Genomic DNA, 18825 nt, shown 5'->3' on the forward strand with positions numbered 1-18825 from the left:
GCAAAGGGCATTTCAAGCATTGAATGAGTATCTCTTCAAAAGGTAAGGATTAGCTAATGATGCTGTAAAGAGGGAAGGAGTAGGTATACTGGATTTATCTTCCTAAAAGAACATGGAAAGAAAGTGTAAGTAAGTCAGCATCAATCAAAATTAACAAGCTGACTAAATCAGATGGGATGCTTCTAAAGTTGCTGAGTGAACCAAGTGCACGGCATAGGTTCTGACCCCAGTCTTTCTTTCAGTCCTCTTGAATAAACAAGATATGCCAGGACCATGGATGATTGCTGATACTGTATTATATTCCTATTCAAAAACATGAAGATAAACCTGATAACTAAAGGCCAGCATGTTGGGAAAACTGTTAGCAGCAATTGTCAAGGACAAACAGTCCATGCTTCTCCAAATAAGAATTATTAAGGCACAGCTATTTCAGGATTTATTTGTTTTTTGAAAAAAGAGTCATGTCTGACTGACATGATTAAACTGTTTGGATGAAATATTGAACAGACTGATGAAAATGATGGCATAAGTATTGTCTGTATGGACTTTCAAAAGATGGAAGAGACAGGAAAATAGGAACACAAATTAAAATGATGGTTGTTATGTATGAATGGCATCAAATATGTGATGGGAAGGAGAGAGCAGTGGTGAATGAAAACATTTCTGAATCAGAACAATTATGCAATGGAGTCCTTCAGGAATCAGGATGAACATCCTAGTTTTTCTTGTATGTAAATGACTTGGTTTCAGATACTGGAAGTAGTTTCAAAATATATGAGTAAATAGTGGAGAATATAGTACAGGCTTCAAAAAGAAATTGGTGAAATTGGTAAATACATGACAGGTATGAGGGATGCACATCAACAGAACCAACATGATGGAGTAGTATAATCTGAATATCTTGTTGTTAGGGTTCAGTTTGGCTGGATAACACTGGATTTTTAGGTGCTACAACTACAGTTAGTGAGCCATAATTGGGCCTATGGCACGTAATCTTTCTTTTGACCTGAAACACACCAAACGCACCTGAGCATGGAGTTAACCTCAGCTGGAAGCATCCAAAGCAGGCACATCATGTTATTACTGATGTAAGAGTCGTACCCTAATCTGCGCCCTTTCTTAACCTTGCAAAGCTAAACATGCATTATGCAGCAGAAAGAAACTCACCTCATTCTCACCCCAGGCAATGCAAGAAAATTGTCACCTGTTTAGCTAATAGTTTCCATTTGATTTCTCTAACTGTTGTTAAATTCCTAAATGCTTTTTGATCTTTCAATGAAGGTTTTAATTTCAAAGGAATACACGGAGTGATGTAGTACTTTTTACTGACTTTAGGGTTCTGCACAAATCACTTGCTCCTAGCAATAGGGCCCATTAGTGTGCTATCCTCCTCTATCAAGGGTGATTGGGCGAGGTCAAACTATGAGAAAAGGGAGAAGGAGGAGTTGTTCACAAGAAGCCATTTCCACTCAAGAGTTTAAGGAACAATACTTCATTCCTGAAGTTCGGCTTGGAGCAGATGTCTCAAATTTTGGCTGTCACTAAGGGACTTAACATTGAAATCTCCCAGCTGCTGAACAAATTTCATCCACAGAGCAAGACGAAAACAGTATTGTCAGTGGCTGTTAAGGTGACTGTAGCAACTAAGTATTTTGATATCTGCACCCATCAGCCTTCTCCTTCTAAAAACCAAAAAAAACCTGCAGATACTGTAAATCAGAAACAAAAACAGAAATTGCTGGAAAAACTCAGCAGCTCAGGCAGCATCTGTGAATAGAAATCAGAGTTAATGTTTCGGCAGTGCTGAGGAAGGGTCACTTGACTGAAAATGTTAACTTGGATTTCTCTCCACAGATGCTACCAGAACTGCTGAGTTTTTCCAACAGTTGCTGTTTTTGTAGTCTGTTCCTTTTGTTGTTCAATAAAAGTTTGCTGAGTCATCCACACCTGAACTTATATGAACCACCCCTCTATTGCGAGTGTCCTCGGCCCACTGTCTCAACATATGCAGATTCTGCCACTGTGCTATGCTCCAAGTTACATATCATGACAGTATTAACCAAAAATAGTAAATTCAAATTTGCATCTTCTTCATGACTCACTTCTTGCTGCTCCTCCACTGCCTAAACAAGTTGCACTTCTTGGTTATATAAAAGGAAAAAGACACAAAGGTAGGTTATGACGAGAAGCAGGGAAAAAGAGGTGCAAGCTTACGCTATCTGCAACCTTCTTTGGGATGTGAAGAGGAAAGTTTTGAGGAGATTATTATCTTGAGTGGTTTCTGCTCCATCACTAGCCTTGGCCTCAGAAATGGCTCAAAAATTATAATGGTATCTTTTGATGATGATAATCACTGTGTCCTCCACATTAATTAGAACATGCAGGCACATCGTTAACTCTAGTTTGTTCTTGCTAGAATATAATTTCATTATTGTTTGTAAGCTTTACCTATGGTTCTACTTTCTAATATTATGAATTTTGGACCTTCAAAGTTTTCCAGTTTAAGTGTTTGTACAAAACTTGATTTCACTGTCCATCAGATTAAAAGCTCAAATGATTTCTATTTATCTTTGTCTCAGTGCCTGGTCACCCATGCAAAGTCGATAATGGAGGTTGCAGCAACCTATGTTTGCTGTCACCTGGAGGAAAACACAAATGTGCCTGCCCCACAAACTTCTATCTGGCTGCTGATGGCTGGACTTGTCTTTCCAACTGTACCGCAAGCCAGGTATTGTCTTTAAACATATGTCGTGTAAATACATTGAATTCCCTGTGCAATGAGTTTATTTTCTGTAACTACCCTATAAGTCACTTTAAAAATCCTGCACACAGAAAGAGCGATCAATAATAGAACAGTACCCATTTACTGACCACTTCAAACATTTTGAGACGGATTCTTTGAGGAGTGTCTGATTGCAAGTTTGCACTTATTTGTTTTTTTTAAAGATATTAGGGAAGAATTTCCTGTATTTCTGGCAGGAGAATCTGATCATGATTTGGAGATGCTGGTGTTGGATTGGGCTGTACAAAGTTAAAAGTCACTCAACACCAGGTTATAGTTCAACAGGCTTATTTAGAAGCACTAGCTTTCAGAGCGCTGCTCCTTCATCAGGTGGTTGTGAGTATATATTCTGTGTCTTACGATCTTATACTCCACAACCACCTGACAAAGGAGCAGTGCTCCGGAAGCTATTGCTTCCAAATAAACCTGTTGAACTATAACCTGGTGTTGTGTGATTTTTAAATCTGATTGTGGGTCCTGCACCAATACAGATTGTACTTTAAGTGTGTCATTGCATTATAGGTTAGCTGTGGGGAGGCAAAACACTCCCAGTTTTTCATTTTAGTGGTTGCAGTTTTCTGTGATTTATTGGCCCAGCAGGACAGACAAGTATTTTACAGCTCCTGTGAAAGTGAGCAAGGTAAATATGAGGTTGGGGTGCCAGGTAAGTAAAGTACCAGCAAGACAGGGAAGTAAGGTATCAAGAGGGTGAGCTGAGTGCCAAAGAGCCAAGTTGAACAAGTGCTAAAGTGCAAATGGGAAAGATGTCAGGTAAGTGATGAAGAGGTTTGAGTTGATAAGGGTGAACTGGAGCTCTGTGGTCTAGCAGGGAGGGAGGCATTATATCCCACGGGGAAAAGGCTGTCAGGCCCTATGGAAAGAGGGGATGTTGAGTCCTGAGGAGGTTGAGTTGTTGGGTCCTAGTGGGGAGAGATCACCAGGTACTGGAGGGAGATGGAGCTGTTGGGTCTGGGGTCAGAAGGGAGTGGTGGCTCTTGAGCAGAAACTCCCACAGTGCTATTGGAGTAGAAACACAGAAACAAAAAAGCAATAAGAGGCTATGTGGTCCTTTGAACCTGCTCCTTCATTCATCACAATCGCAACTCAATAGCCTAATCCAGCTTTCTCCCCATGACCTTTCGTCCTATTTGCCCCAAGTGCTATATCTTGAATACATTCAATATGTCTGGCCTGTTGTGATCTGGACACTAATCCCTATGGGCCTATGGGAGAGATGCTCTGTCATGTCCAGGAGCTCTTGTATGCAGGGGGTGGGGAGGGTGGGGGTTTCAGATCAAAGTCCAGGTGGTATAAGGAATCGGGAAAGTGCAGTTGAGATTGTTTGTAGCAAGTCAGGGTTTGGTGGTGGGGTGGAGGTGTCAGTTCTTTGGTTATCCCAAAGTTAGCAGTTTTATTTTAATCATCTAAATTTCCCTTGGCATTTTTTTTATGAACCTGTAGTGAATCTTTCAACTGAAATGAAGGGTTCCAAACAGAAGAATTACTCATTGGAGTCTTCCGATTCCCTGGTAACTCCCTTGAATTCTACTACATGGGGATTCCACAGAGTCCCCATGAACAACTCCACTTAAGCTGCTGAAATGTCTACTCATCCATCAGAAAATTTTGGCTGTTCTTTTTTGGTTTTAAAAAAAAAATTTTTTGATTGACACACTACGCATGTTACAATAATGATAATCTATCTCACTGCAAAGATCAACTTTGTCAAAAATGTTGGCATTGGTACTGATTTATTCAATAGACCATCTAAAAATTCTCCAATGTTCGCAATAACTAGTTACTTCATTTGTATTTGCAAGTTACTTTTGCATAGGCATTCAGGCACCTTCTGTAGATCTGGAATCATCTGTAAAGAGAGAAACAGGAAGTAAGGAGTCTGTGAATTTCACCAGAATCTGTTGACTTGCACTGCTTCTGTCTTCAAGATGCTGCCAGACCTGTTCAAGATTTCCAGCAATTTTCTTTACATTTCAGATCTCCAGCATTGTCAGCATTTTCCTCTTGTATCCCTTGTCATTATTTGTTCAATCTTATTTGGTTGGGTAACACTGAAACCTCCATCCTATGTGTTACTTCCTTCTCCCAGGTTGTTGAAAGGCCCAGATAAATGTGGTAGCTCCTGTTATATTTTCCCCCTCAGTGTTGCTCAGCTTGCAGAATGGGTTTTCTTGGACCTCCTGAGAAAAAAAATCCCTCTGTGTTTTAGTGAATTGAGCCATAAGTATTGATCTGACCTCTCTTAAGTGCTTTATTTTTTTTCTTTTCTTTCATCTACCATACCTGTTTCTCTTTGTTTTGAACCCTCAGGTTTATGTTTCACTGAGGCTATAACTTTAGAACTCAGATAATTTAAATAATCTGACAAAATTGCCCATGTTGTGAAAATCATTCATTCTTTTGTGTTTGGAAGATCTTTTATATTCGAGTTAATTACTTTCCATCATACTCAAACATCAGATTAGATTTCACCTTGTATTCTTTTAGCTTGTAGTGCTGAATGCATAACTTAATTTTCCAACATACTACAACTTTCACAATTTTATCTCTAGCCCATATGGAACCACACTACCATGAATTCTCTTTTTATAATAAAGAGAGACAAGACAAATTAAATCATTCTAGAAGAAAACATTTCTGAGCAAAGGGCTTCCATCACGTTCTCTTAGTTACTACTTAACAGTTTAAACTGTTTTGTGTTGATCCTCCACTTCAATTCAATGGTCTGTTAGGTCACCATCAGAATAAGTGGTCTACATCTTCTTCCTTTGTGGAATGCAGTCCCATTTACAAATAGAATTTGTTGGATACAGTAGAAAGCTGTACATTCAGTTTGCCTTCTACAATTCTGATTGTTGCATGATGCAATAATAAGGTTATCATTGCAATCAACCTCTATCAATTAGTCTAAGATGGAACCAAGTACCAAACGGTGGAAAACGTTGGAATGTTGGACCCTGAGCATACTACAAATAAATTTCTTTTTGCATATAAAATTGATTGGCTGAAAACTGGCTGGTATTACATAACTATTCAATTGAGTCCAAATTCAGTACATGAAAATTGAACGCCATACCAATTTTTTTACTATTTGCATTAATGGACAATTGTTCTACATTGTACTGAAGGTGACTATGGAAGCTTGTTATGATTTCCCTGCTAAACCTTCTTCGCATTTCTTTTGAGTAAGTTGGGCCCGTACTTATTGGATTTAGAATAATGAGAGGAGACTCTATTGAAACAATAAAGATTATTCTGGGACTTGGCAGGGTAAATACTGAAGGGTTGGTTCCCCTTCTGAGAGAGACTAGGATTAGCAAGCAAAATCTCAAAGTAAGGGGTCTCCTATTTAAAACAAAGAGGGAGTAATTTCTTTCCTCAGAGGATAGTGAATCTGGAGAATTCCTTGTTGTACAGGGATGCAGAGGTTATGTCATTAGGTATATTCAGAGTTGAGGTAGATATGTTAATTCACAAGTGTCAAGATTAGAGTAGTGCTGGAAAAGCACAGCAGGTCAGGCAGCATCTGAAGAGCAGGAAAATCAATATTTTGGGCAAAAGCCTTTCATCAGGAATTCAATCAGTATAAAGCAGTAAAGTGGCATTGAAGATTATCAGTTCAGCCATGATCTAATCGAATGGTGAAGCAGACTCAATGGGCCAAATGGCCTACTTCTGCTCTTACATCTTATGATGTTCAGTTCCATTTGCAACTCCTTAGATTATTAGACTGTCTGTGTATTAACTAAGACATACATAGCATTCAGATTTGGGCTGACAAGCAGAGTAACATCGCATAAACTGTGATATTCTCTAACAGAAAATCTAGATATTTCCCCTTGATGTTCACTGCTGAATTTCCCTTTATCAACATCCTGAGTGTTACCATTGACCTGAAAATCAACTGTGCAAATCACATAAATACTGTGACTACAAGAGCAGTAAGAGGTTGGGAATTTGATGCTATGCATTATCACCTCCTGACTCCCCACAGCCTGTCCAGCATCTACAAGGGACAATTCAGGAGTGTGATAAAACAGTCCATACTTAGCTGGATAAGAAGTGTTTTAGTAACACTCAAGAAGCTTAATACCATTCCATGATAAAGTAGTATGTTGATTGGCACCTCAGCCACTCTGTTATTTTAGTTCAATACCTACCATTTACAATATGCACTTTAGTGAAGGCTGGGACGTTAAATGTCTTCAAGACACAAATTGATAAATTCTTAATCTCGCAAAGAATTAAGGGATATGGGGAGAGTGCGGGTAAGAGGCGTTGAAATGACCATCAGCCATGATTGAATAGTAGAGTGGACTCAATGGGCCAAATGGCCCTATTTCCTATGTTTTATGGTCTTACAGTCTAAAAGAACTCACTTAGAATTCTTCAAGAACTCCTTTGAAAACTGCAATTTCCACTACCAAGAAGAACAAAGTGAGCAGATGCATGAGAATTTCACTAATTGAAAGATACTCCAGGTGGTCTGGTATAATTTGACCTTATTTCTCCAGAATATCAGACCGGGCGGCTGGATTAAGAATTCAGTAGTATTACCACTATGCTACAGTCCCCTCTAATCTATCACCGTTTGTTCATCGTCACTGTATCAAAATTCTGGGTGGGACAGTGGCACAGTTTTTTTTTATTTTCAAAAATATACTTTATTCATAAAATATGCATAGAATAATTTGATACACTGTACATTAGGTAATGCCATTCATATTTCCACATTTACATACACAGCTCCGAATTATCATTATTACATACAGATCTATGCATCTCTCACTCACATATTGAGCTAAGGCGTCAGCAGAGCCCAAATGACTGCATGGGCCCCCTGCTTTTCTTTCGACAGGCAGATGTTAAACGGTGGTCTTTCCCCACCGTGCCTTGGCGGCAGCTGCCCCAAGTTTCAGCGCGTCCCTCAACACGTAGTCCTGGACCTTGGAATGTGCCAGTCTGCAACACTCAGTCGGGGTCAACTCCTTCAGCTGGAAGATCAACAGGTTTCGGACCACCCAGAGAGCGTCCTTCACCGAGTTGATGATCCTCCAGGCGCAGTTGATGTTCGTCTCGGTGTGCGTGCCGGGGAACAGGCCGTAGAGCACGGAGTCCCGCGTCACGGCGCTGCTCGGGACGAACCTCGACAAATACCACTGCATCCCTCTCCAGACTTCCTCTGCATAGGCACATTCCAGAAGGAGGTGTGTGACAGTCTCGTCCCCCCCGCAGCCGCTTCGAGGGCAGCGTGCGGTGCGGCTGAGAGTCCGGGCGTGCATAAATGATCTCACAGGTAGAGCCCTTCTCACCACCAGCCAAGCCATGTCTTGGTGCTTGTTGGAAAGTTCTGGCGATGAGGCATTCTGCCAAATTGCTTTGACAGTCTGCTCAGGGAACCACTCAACAGGATCCGCCCTCTCCTTTTCCCGAAGGGTCTCGAGGACGCTACGTGCTGACCACTTCCTGATGGACTTGTGGTCAAAGGTGTTTTTCTTCAGAAATTTCTCCACGAAGGACAGGTGGTACGGAACGGTCCAACTACTCGGAGCGTTCCGCGGCAGCGAGGCCAGGCCCATCCTTCGCAACACCGGGGACAGGTAGAACCTCAGTACGTAGTGACACTTGGTGTTTGCGTACCGGGGATCCACACACAGCTTGATGCAGCCACACACAAAGGTGGCCATCAGGGTGAGGGTGGCATTGGGTGTATTTTTACCCCCGTTGCCCAGATCTTTGTATAGTGAGTCCCTTCGGACCCGGTCCATCTTTGAACTCCATATGAACTGGAAGATGGCCCGGGCGACTGCAGCGGCGCAGGTTCTGGGAATAGGCCAGACCTGTGCCATGTACAACAGCAATGACAGTGCTTCACACCTGATGACCAGGTTTTTTCCCGTGATGGAGAGCGACCGTAGCCTCCATCTGCCCAGTTTCTGCCTCACTTTACTGATACGCTCCTCCCAAGACTTGGCGCACGCCCCAGCCCCCCCGAACCAAATACCCAGCACCTTCAGGTGGTCGGTCCTGACGGTGAAGGGGATCGAGGATTGGTCGGCCCAGTTCCCGAAGAGCATGGCCTCGCTCTTGCCTCGGTTTACCTTGGCCCCCGAGGCCCATTCGAACTGGTCACAAATGCACATGAGTCTGCGTACGGACAGCGGATCCGAGCAGAAAACGGCGACGTCATCCATGTACAGGGAGGCCTTAACCTGCAGGCCCCCGCTGCCCGGAATAGTCACCCCTCTCAGGCTCGCATCCTTCCTGATGGACTCGGCAAATGGCTCTATGCAGCACACAAACAAGGCTGGAGAGAGAGGGCAGCCCTGCCTGACTCCAGATCTGGCTGGGAAGCTATCTGATTCCCACCCATTGATTGAGAGTGGCAAAGTGGTTAACATTGCTGCCTCACAATATTCAAGAACTTGGGTTTGATTCCTTGGGTGACTGTCTGTGTGGAGTTTGCACAATCACCTCATGAATGTATGAGATTGTATAGGTTGACCCAGTTTCCTCCCAAAGTCCAAAGATTTGCAAGTTAGTTGGATTGGCCATGCTAAATTGCTGTGTAGTGTCTAGGGGTATGCAAGCAAGGGGGATTAGCCATGGTAAATTCAGGGTTATAAGGATAGGGTGAAGGGATGGGTCTGTGTGGGATGCTCTTCAGTGGGTTGGTGCAGACCCGATTTGTCAAATAGCTTCTATCTGCAGCGTAGAGATACTATGATCCTGGATCAATCGCCTATACAACAGCGCTTGCACGACATGGATGGCAATAGTTCAAGGATGGGATTACTATTTTTTTCCAAAAGTAACTAGGGATAGGAAATAAATGCTGGCCTTTACCAGTGACACTCGCATCTCATGTTTTTTTAAATGGCAAATCTAAACGGTTACTACTGGTTATGTTCAGCTAGAATGCAAAAACATTGCTAAATTTGTACATGATCTGATATCACAGGCAGTTGCTTTCTTTCATTTTCTGGTGTACTTGTCAAGTCCAATGGTACTGAAGCAATTAATCTCGGAATTGATTTAAGCACCTGGGCAACAGAAAGGGACCAACAGCAACTGCATAGCAGCTTGATCGTCAAATTGCGGAGGTGTCCTAACTGGAATCTTCCTTCCGTTTTTTTACATAAAGATCAGAACATTCCCAGGATCATTTCGTAGGCTGTGCTAAATATTTTATGAACATGAGTTTTCAGCAGGAGAGCTAATATGACATTCCAATTAGTTTCAGAATCTTCAATTCGGGAAAGGAAAAAAAACATTCAATATTCTTGTTGCTCACTGGACACTGGGTGAGAACAGAATTGGAAAATGGTTGCAATGTTCTCAATTGTCAGTTAGCCTTTCACTACTTGCTATCAAGCCCCACGGATGAAAAATATGCAACAGGCTGATATGGCATTGCATTAAACACCCAAAAAACGGGGAACAGCACAAGTCACTATTTTTGCACAGGGTAAAAAAAAGGAAGAAAAATAAATGAATGATTTGATTATTAACCCCAAGAGCTTGATACCTTGCTGAGAAATGCCTTAAACTTATTATGAATAATACACAAGACAACTTTCTAGCTTATTACAGCCATCAATCTGGTAAATTTGAGTGAGAACAAACATTATTTGGTCAAAGAATATCACTTAAGTAGCTCCTTTCAACGTTTTGCCCAGTTGCTGCTGATGCCGTGCAATGTATGACTATAAATGTACATTTCATTTTAGGTTTAATTATCTTAATTGTATTGTAAATTCATGGTACTGTCTCAACAGTTTGTCTGCAGCAATGACAAATGCATTCCATTCTGGTGGAAATGTGACACAGAGGATGACTGTGGAGATGGATCAGATGAACCTGAATACTGCCGTGAGTATTTTTGATCAATATGGCATAAATATTTGTATTTAATAATATCAGCCATTCAATCTGTAACATATTTGGCAAGTTTCAAATAGAGATCTTTGCTAATACAAGATAAATGCCTTCTTGGAATAATGCTGCATCATCTTGCTCCTCATATGCAGTCAGTACTATCTTTGGTGCCAACAATGGTGTGAAAGTATTCATATGTTTACAAAATCATTAATAAAACAGGTGGCAGAAGTTGGAAATGAGAATGTAGCATTCCTTTCATAGATCATCTGAAATGTTGTGGTAATAATAACAGAAAACTTTTACAACTCTTTTGCATTTTTGCCTGAACTTTTTTAATAAATACAGTAATTGTTCCAAATGTCCCATGATTCTTTCTTTCTGTAAGCAACATTTCCTTGACTTCTCAGCTGAATTTAAATGCAGACCAGGTCAATTTCAGTGTGGCACAGGAATATGCACGAAACCAGCCTTCATCTGTGATGGTGAGAATGACTGCGGAGATAATTCCGATGAGGCAAACTGTGGTAAGTACTGAATTAGAATTGCTTGACTTTGTAGTGAGAAAATATTTAAATGTCATTTGTATGATTTCAGTTTTGAAAATTGAGCACATTGTGTTTATTCATAATTTTTTAGAGACACATGTTTGCCTTCCAAGTCAGTTTAAATGCTCACAGAAGAGACGATGCATTCCGATAATCTTCAGATGCAATGGTCAAGACAACTGTGGTGATGGAGAAGATGAAAGTGATTGTCGTAAGTTTTCACATTCAACTTTTGAAGCTAATGTATTTTGCATATGAATATATCCTAGACAATGGGCTCCCAGTGCATCAGTTATAAAAAGCCATTTGGGGTGGTACTAAGTAATATTATGAGTGAGGTCCCAAGTTCAGTTCTTGTTCCTCCTGAGAGTTGGCATTTTGGTAAGGTTAGGCTGCTCCACTTAATTCAGTGGCTCTGATTTTCTAGTTCTGCTCATTCTAATCCATAATTTTTCCACCAATACACTTAAATGGTCAGAAAATCAAAAGTACAAAAGCACAAAACCTTAACCTGTCACAAAAGGGTCTCATGACCCAATATTTTCACTCATGATGCAGATAGAAATTTTGAAAGCCAGCAGAGAATAACATTAAACTATTGATATCCTGTCCACATATTCCTTGGGTTTGTAAGAAGAATGGCTGTTTGGAGGGGATACGTATTGCCTATGTTGCCAGCTGTAAGCGTATAGGTTCTTAAGGGATTAATTTGGCCTAGCGTGAGTGAGGGTAGCCACCTTCCGATCGAACACAAAACGCCTTGAGAAACAAAATGAAGTTTATTGCATTTCTGCAACTGTGTGCATATTATGATGGGCTCTAGGTGGATACAATAATCCTATTGAAATTGTTGTATGAAAGGGAAAGTAGTGACAAGATAGAGAAGTGAAGATATAATTGAGAGAAAGAACGAGTTTCATAAAATGGGTTACAATGACAAAATTGGTTGCAGAAGAATTTTTAATGCTTCGAGGAATAGCATAGTTAAACTGAAATTATCCAGTCCTATCTAAACTTTACAATCTTCTATTTTAACTATGTAAGGTGGTACAAATCCACACGCGGTGAAAATTAATGATAGGTCTGAAGAAACGTTGAGCATGGGAAATAACATGAAGTTTCTTTCCATTAGATTTTCACTGCTAGCACTATTGGAGTAACTTAATCTTTCAGACTGCTGGAAAATAGGAATATTAAAACATTGAAATTGTTAGAGGCTTGTTTTCTTTTTACCAGTATAAACTTGATGGGACAGAGGGCCCTTTTCCATCCTCTAGACTTCGAAATTTGTTGGGAGGACTTTGTTTTAGATCTGTCTCCCAAAAGATCCTACTTTACTTTCCCATCAAGTGTTCAAGGTGGATGGTACTTACTGCAGTCAAGCAAATATTAACTGTTTCAGACCCATAAACAGAATTTCTCCCAAGTTTTGTTCTGGTAATTATCATTTCTATTTGTTCTTATAATTATATTTGCCACAATCCATGTCTCTTCAAATCTTTGATTTTACAAATCCAAATCACCTGAAGGTTTAACTATTTTTCCTGAATGTATTCTCTTTGGCTTTGGAAGAAAGGTGATTGTTGGGGAGAATATAATTGCTTTGGATTATTGTCTAAACATCCCAAGGTCTGAGGTGTTCTTCTGTTACCAAGTTTGCCATTTGGTACATTCTGATCAATAAACTGAGGATGGCTCAATCATAATGGGATAAAGGTTGAAGTTCCAGTAATACCTTAGCACAACCTTTTTAACAGTATGAAAAATACATGATCTCCCTGAATTGGCATCTTTTTGGATAATTGTACCTTTTCTGTTTGAATGCCTGATCACTATCAGGTGCCCTGTTCCTAGCCCATACAGTAATGTTTATTGTAATGTTCTGTCTGCTGAACATGATAGAATCACTCTCTAAACAGAGAAACATAAACAGAAATTAGAAGTCAGCTATTCGGCCCATCCAGCCTGTTCTGCCATTCAATATGATCATGACTAATTATCCAACTCAGTACCCAGTTCCTACTTTCCCCATGTACCCTTTGATCACTTTAGCTTCAAGATCTACATCTAACTCTTTCTTGAAAGCATAATGTTTTAGCCTCAACTGCTTTCTGTGGCAAAGATTTCCATAGGTTCGCCACTTGCTGGGTGAAGAAATTTCTCCTCCCCTCAGTCGTAAATGGCCTATGCTGTATCCTTAAACTGTGATACCTGGTTCTGGACTCCCCAGTCATTGGGAGCATCCATTCTGTATTTATTCAGTTGAGTCATGGAAATATACAGCATGGAAACAGACCCTTCAGTCCAACTTGTCTGTGCTGAGCAGGCTTCCTAGCCTTATCTAGTCCCACTTACCAGCAATTGGCCCATATCTCTCCCCTTCATATTAATGTTTCCATCTAGATGACTTTTAAATGTTGTAATTGTACCGGCCTCTACTATTTCCTCTGGCAGCTTATTCAATGCACGCATCACCCTCCACGTGAAAATATTGTCCCTCTAATCCTGTTTAAATCTTTCCCCTCTCACCTTAAGCCTATGGTCTCTAGGTTTGGACTCCAATGCCCTGGGAAAAAGACCTTGGCTAATTCACACTTTGCATAAAAAAGCCCCAGTCTATACAGCATCTCACTACAGCGGAAACCCCCCAGTCCCAGCAATACTCTTGTAAATCTTTTCTGAATCCTTTTGAGTTCAATAACATCTTTCCTATAACAGAGAGACCAAAATTGAATGCAGCATTCCAAAAGTGGCCTACCTAGTGTCCTGAATATCTCAAATCCTGTACACAATGTACTGACCAGTGAAGGCAATCTGTTAGAATTTTATAGGTTTCTGGGTTTGTCGGTTTCTTTATCATTCACTGTTTTAATATTTAATGATGGCATATGTGTAGAGACAATTTCTTTGGCAGGACAGGGAATTGGGTCTCTGCTTTCTATACATCAGCAACTCAGATTGTCCAAGATCTCATTGAAGTAAGGTAGACCAATAAGTTAAAGCACCATGTAGAAGTAAGATTTCTTCAAGAGTGATTTAACTGTGCTCATCCCACTGTTCAGTTGTGGGTATTCCAGTGAGTTCCCAATATGCTCGAATCCAAAACTGACAATTTCTCTACCATGGCCCATCAGGCAAAATAATAAATGAGGATAAATGTTAGACTTTACATTAAATACAAACAAATCTACCCCACATATTCCCAAGGTTCAGTTGGGTACTTGATATATATAGACTGTTCTTTTTTTCCTGGCCTATGAATGCTTGAATATCAGCAATGAGTTCCTCAATGTCCTTGGAGATCCCAGGCCACTTGATAAGAGCCAAATGTTTTTGGTGCAGCTTTGTCAAGAAACGCTCTCAAAGTGAATCTGTTATGATCTGTCATTTATCATACTCCAGTAAGTCGCCAAGAATGGTAAAATGATTTCTGTGTTTGAAGTACATTGTCATAACCATGTTGTGGGCCTTCAACATGGCTAAACCCGCAGTGCAATATTGTCAAAAGTTGAGATGTTACTGATCTCTTTTGTTCTCATCGAATCTGGTTGATTCAATTGTGACTTGCTGGTCATTGTACTACTATGGACCCAGTGCATTCTTCAAATTTTTTGAATGAAGTCAACATCATAGTTGGTCAAGTTATTGCCTGTAACTCTAGCAAGCACATCTGCCATCATCTGCAGTTTATCAAGCACAAAGACTGTCATGTAAGCAAATCTGAGACAAATTGGAAATCTTTGAATTCTTGGACAAATTTGTTTAAGTTCCTTCTCACTTAATACAGAAACTTCAAAGTTGGTGACCTGTTTTGATGGCCACTTTCAGACCAAGGATATAATCTGAATATCTCTCAGAAGCTAATGTAACTAAAAGAGCCTGCTCGATCACTGCATACTATATTTTGTAACATAATGCCTGTGATGAGTAATAGATTGATTTGCGACACCAATTTGTTTGCTCCTGGAAATCTTACTAGTAGCTAAAGATTTTGATTCTATTAATTTTGGAAATTAAGGATTATAATGTATTTCCTGAAAAACATTCACTTAATGTGTATTCAAATCCCAGCCCTGTGACTTGTCTCAAGTATTCTATTATGTTAGCCTGATTAGGCAAACATTTTTCTCAAGCTGGTTTACCATATACAAGAACCTTTGAAGATCCTCAACTTGACTTTGGAGTGTCGAACTCTGTAAAGGTTTGAGTCTTCTAAAGATCAGCCCATATGTCTTCATTGTCAACAATGCATCCCAACAAAATGAATAATTTCTTCGAAGAATGTACACATCCACACAAACACTGTCACATACATATATTCTCTCACTCACACACTTTCTTCTCAAGGACACACACACACACATAAATATTATACATATAAATCTATTGGGTGATGCATTTCATCCAAGATGTTTATTTATTCTCAATTATATTCTATTTTGCTCAAAAAGACACACACTTGGTAGTCACAGTTAGTCAGTGTGGCATCTTATAAATTTCTACTTTCAGAATAAAACCAGCTTGATTCCAGGTTGAAACTCTGAGACAGATTCTGAACAGGGCCTCACACCTACAATTCAAACCTGTTGGACTATAACCTGGTATTGTGTGATTTTTAACTTTGTGCACCCCAGTCCAACACAGCATCTCCAAATCAGTTCAGAGACTGACTATCATATTTTGTATATTCCTATTGCTCTGACTGAGAATCATGATAGCACAGCACTGATATTGACTTTATGAACACTTTACACACTGTCTAACACCCTTGGTCACCTGCAGACGCTAATTATCTGACACCACTCACACCAGTTAAATGGTGCTTTGATCTCTCTGTCCTTGATTTCTCTGGCTCTAAACTTTGGGTCTGTGTGCTCTCTTCTGTTACTGCACCTTATGAAGGGCCTGCGCTACAAAAGCTAGTGTGATTTCAAATTAATCTGTTGGACTATAAACTGGTATTGTGTAACTTCTGACTTCTTCAATTTCTTCCCAGTTGCTGCTGGACCTGGTGGGCTTTTCCAACAGCTTCTGTTTTTGTTCCATGTTATTCCTGTCATTTGCTTTGTCTCCCATCACTATCTTATTTTTATTTTTTGTAATTATCTCTCTGCCTCACTTAATTGGATGATAGGTCATCCCTCTGGTTGTTATTCAGCTGTTGACATTTTACTCACACTGTCTCACAACATTGGTTATCTATAGAGACCTATTATTCTGCACTCCACTCACACTATCTGGATGATCTTTTGATCTCGCTGCCCTAGGTCTCTGGGTCCATAAATTCTGTATTCTCTGTGTTTCCCTCTCACTTCATCTGACAAAGTGGCTATGCTCCGAAAGCTCTGCGATTTCAAATACACCTGTTACCACCCTATCAAGTAATAACACTTTCAAAGCTAACTATGACATTGCTGATGACCAAAACAACGAGGAATTTGTATTTCAATATAGTTGCCACTTTCTTCAGAAGGAAAGACAAAAATGGCAGGAAGAATACTATTTCAGTAAAGTAATTTTTCAGTGAATTCCTGTGTGGTACCATGGTTTTAGCACATTATTCTTTTAGCAGCAAGGCTCAGTAAAAGAAATCTGTCAGTTTCCCAAGATGAAGACTGCTCTCAAAATTTCTGGAAATTTTAAAAAGCACTTACAGAGGCAGAGAGTCACAGAGATGTACAGCATGGAAACAGACTCTTCAATACAAGTCATCCATGCTGACCAGATATCCCAACCCAATCTATTCCCACCTGCCAACACCTGGCCAATATCCCTTTAAACCCTTCCTATTCATATTCCCATTCAGACACCTTTTGTACGTTGCAATTGTACCAGCCTCCACCATTTCCTCTGGCAGCTCATTCCATACACATACCACCCTCTGCGTGAAAACGATGCCCCTTAGGTCTCTTTTATATCTTTCTCTTCTCACCCTATGTCCTCTAGTTCTGGACTCCCCCACCACAAGTAAAATAGTTTGTCTACTTATCCTATCCATGCCCCTCATGATTTTATAAACCTCTGTAAGGTCACCCCCTCAGTATCCGACACTCCAGGGAAAACAGCCCCAGCCTGCTCTCCCTATAGCTCAAATCCTCCAACCCTGGCAACATCCTTGGAAATCTTTTCTGAACGCTTTCAAGTTTCACAACATCTTTCCAATAGGAAGGAGACCAGAATTGCATGAAATACTCCAACAGTTGCCTAACCAATGTCCTGTACAGCCACAACATGACCTCCCAACTCCTGTACTCAATATTCTGACCAATAAAAGAAAGCATACCAAACACCTTCTTCACTATCCTATCTACCTGCAACTCCACTTTCAAGGAGCTATGAACCTGCACTCCAAGGTCTCTTTGTTCAGCAACACTCCCATTAAATGTATATGTTCTGCTAAGATTTGCTTTCCCAAAATGCAGCACCTCACATTTATCTGATTTAAACTCCATCTGCCACTTCTCAGCCCATTGGCTCATGTGATCAAGATCCCATTTTAATCTGAGATAATTTTCTTCACTGTCCATGGCACCTCCAATTTTGGTGTCATCTGCAAACTTTCTAACTGTACCTCTTATGCTCACATCCAAATAATTTATATAAATGACAAAAAGTAGTGAGCTCAGCACTGATCCTTGTGGCACACCACTGGTCACAGGCCTCCAATCTGAAAAAGAACCCTCCACCACCACCCTCTGTCTTCTACTTTTGAGCCAGTTCTGTATCCAAATGGCTAGTTCTCCCTGTATTCCATGAGATCTAACCTTGCTAATCAGTCCCCCATGGGGAACCTTATCGAATGCCTTACTGAAGTCCATATAGATCACATCTACTGCTCTGCCCTCATCAATCTTCTTTGTTACTAATTCAAAAAAACTCCATCAAGTTTGTGAGACATGATTTCCCACGCACAAAGCCATGTTGACTATCCCTAATCAGTCCTTGCCTTTCCAAATAACATGGAGGAGAAAGTGAGGACTGCAGATGCTGGAGGGCTTATGCCCGAAACGTCGATTCTCCTGTTCCTTGGATGCTGCCTGACCTGCTGTGCTTTTCCAGCAACACATTTCCTTTCCAAATACATGTACATCCTGTCCCTCAGGATTCCCTCCAACAACTTGCCCACCATCAGCTTCAGGTTCACTGGTCTATAGTTCCCTGACTTGTCCTTACCACCCTTCTTAAATAGTGGCACCAAGTTAGCTAGCTTCCAGTCTTCCGGCACCTCACCTGTGACTATCGATGATACAAATATCCCAGTAAGAGTCCCAGATATCACTTCCTTAGCTTTCCACAGAGTTCTAGAGTACACCTTGGGGTGGCACAATGGCTCAGTGGTTCGCACTACTGCCTCACAGGGACCCGAGTTCAATTCCCGCCTCAGGCAACTGTCTGTGTGGAATTTGCACATTCTTCCTGTGTCTGCGTGAGTTTCCTCCGTGTGCTCCGGTTTCCTCCCACAGTCCAAAGATGTGCAGGTTTGGTGAATTGGCCATGCTAAATTGCCCGTAGTGTTAGGGATAGGTAATGGGTCTGGGTTGCTCTTTGGAGGGTTAGTGTGGACTTGTTAGGCCAAAGGGCCTGTTTCCACACTTTAGG

The 18825-nt window shown here is 40.7% G+C and overlaps 1 protein-coding gene across 1 annotated transcript in view; it reads left to right on the forward strand.

Moving 5' to 3' along the window:
• LOC132817331 (low-density lipoprotein receptor-related protein 1-like) overlaps positions 1 to 18825 on the forward strand; it is a 1680787-nt gene that overhangs the window by 1479844 nt on the left and 182118 nt on the right. The window contains exons 63-66 of the mRNA XM_060827740.1: positions 2580 to 2728; positions 10579 to 10672; positions 11089 to 11205; positions 11318 to 11437. Coding sequence (XP_060683723.1) covers positions 2580 to 2728; positions 10579 to 10672; positions 11089 to 11205; positions 11318 to 11437 — 480 coding nt within the window. The remainder of the gene's footprint in view (positions 1 to 2579; positions 2729 to 10578; positions 10673 to 11088; positions 11206 to 11317; positions 11438 to 18825) is intronic.

Source organism: Hemiscyllium ocellatum, chromosome 7 (genome assembly GCF_020745735.1).
Source record: "Hemiscyllium ocellatum isolate sHemOce1 chromosome 7, sHemOce1.pat.X.cur, whole genome shotgun sequence".
Taxonomy (NCBI): Eukaryota; Metazoa; Chordata; class Chondrichthyes; order Orectolobiformes; family Hemiscylliidae; genus Hemiscyllium; species Hemiscyllium ocellatum.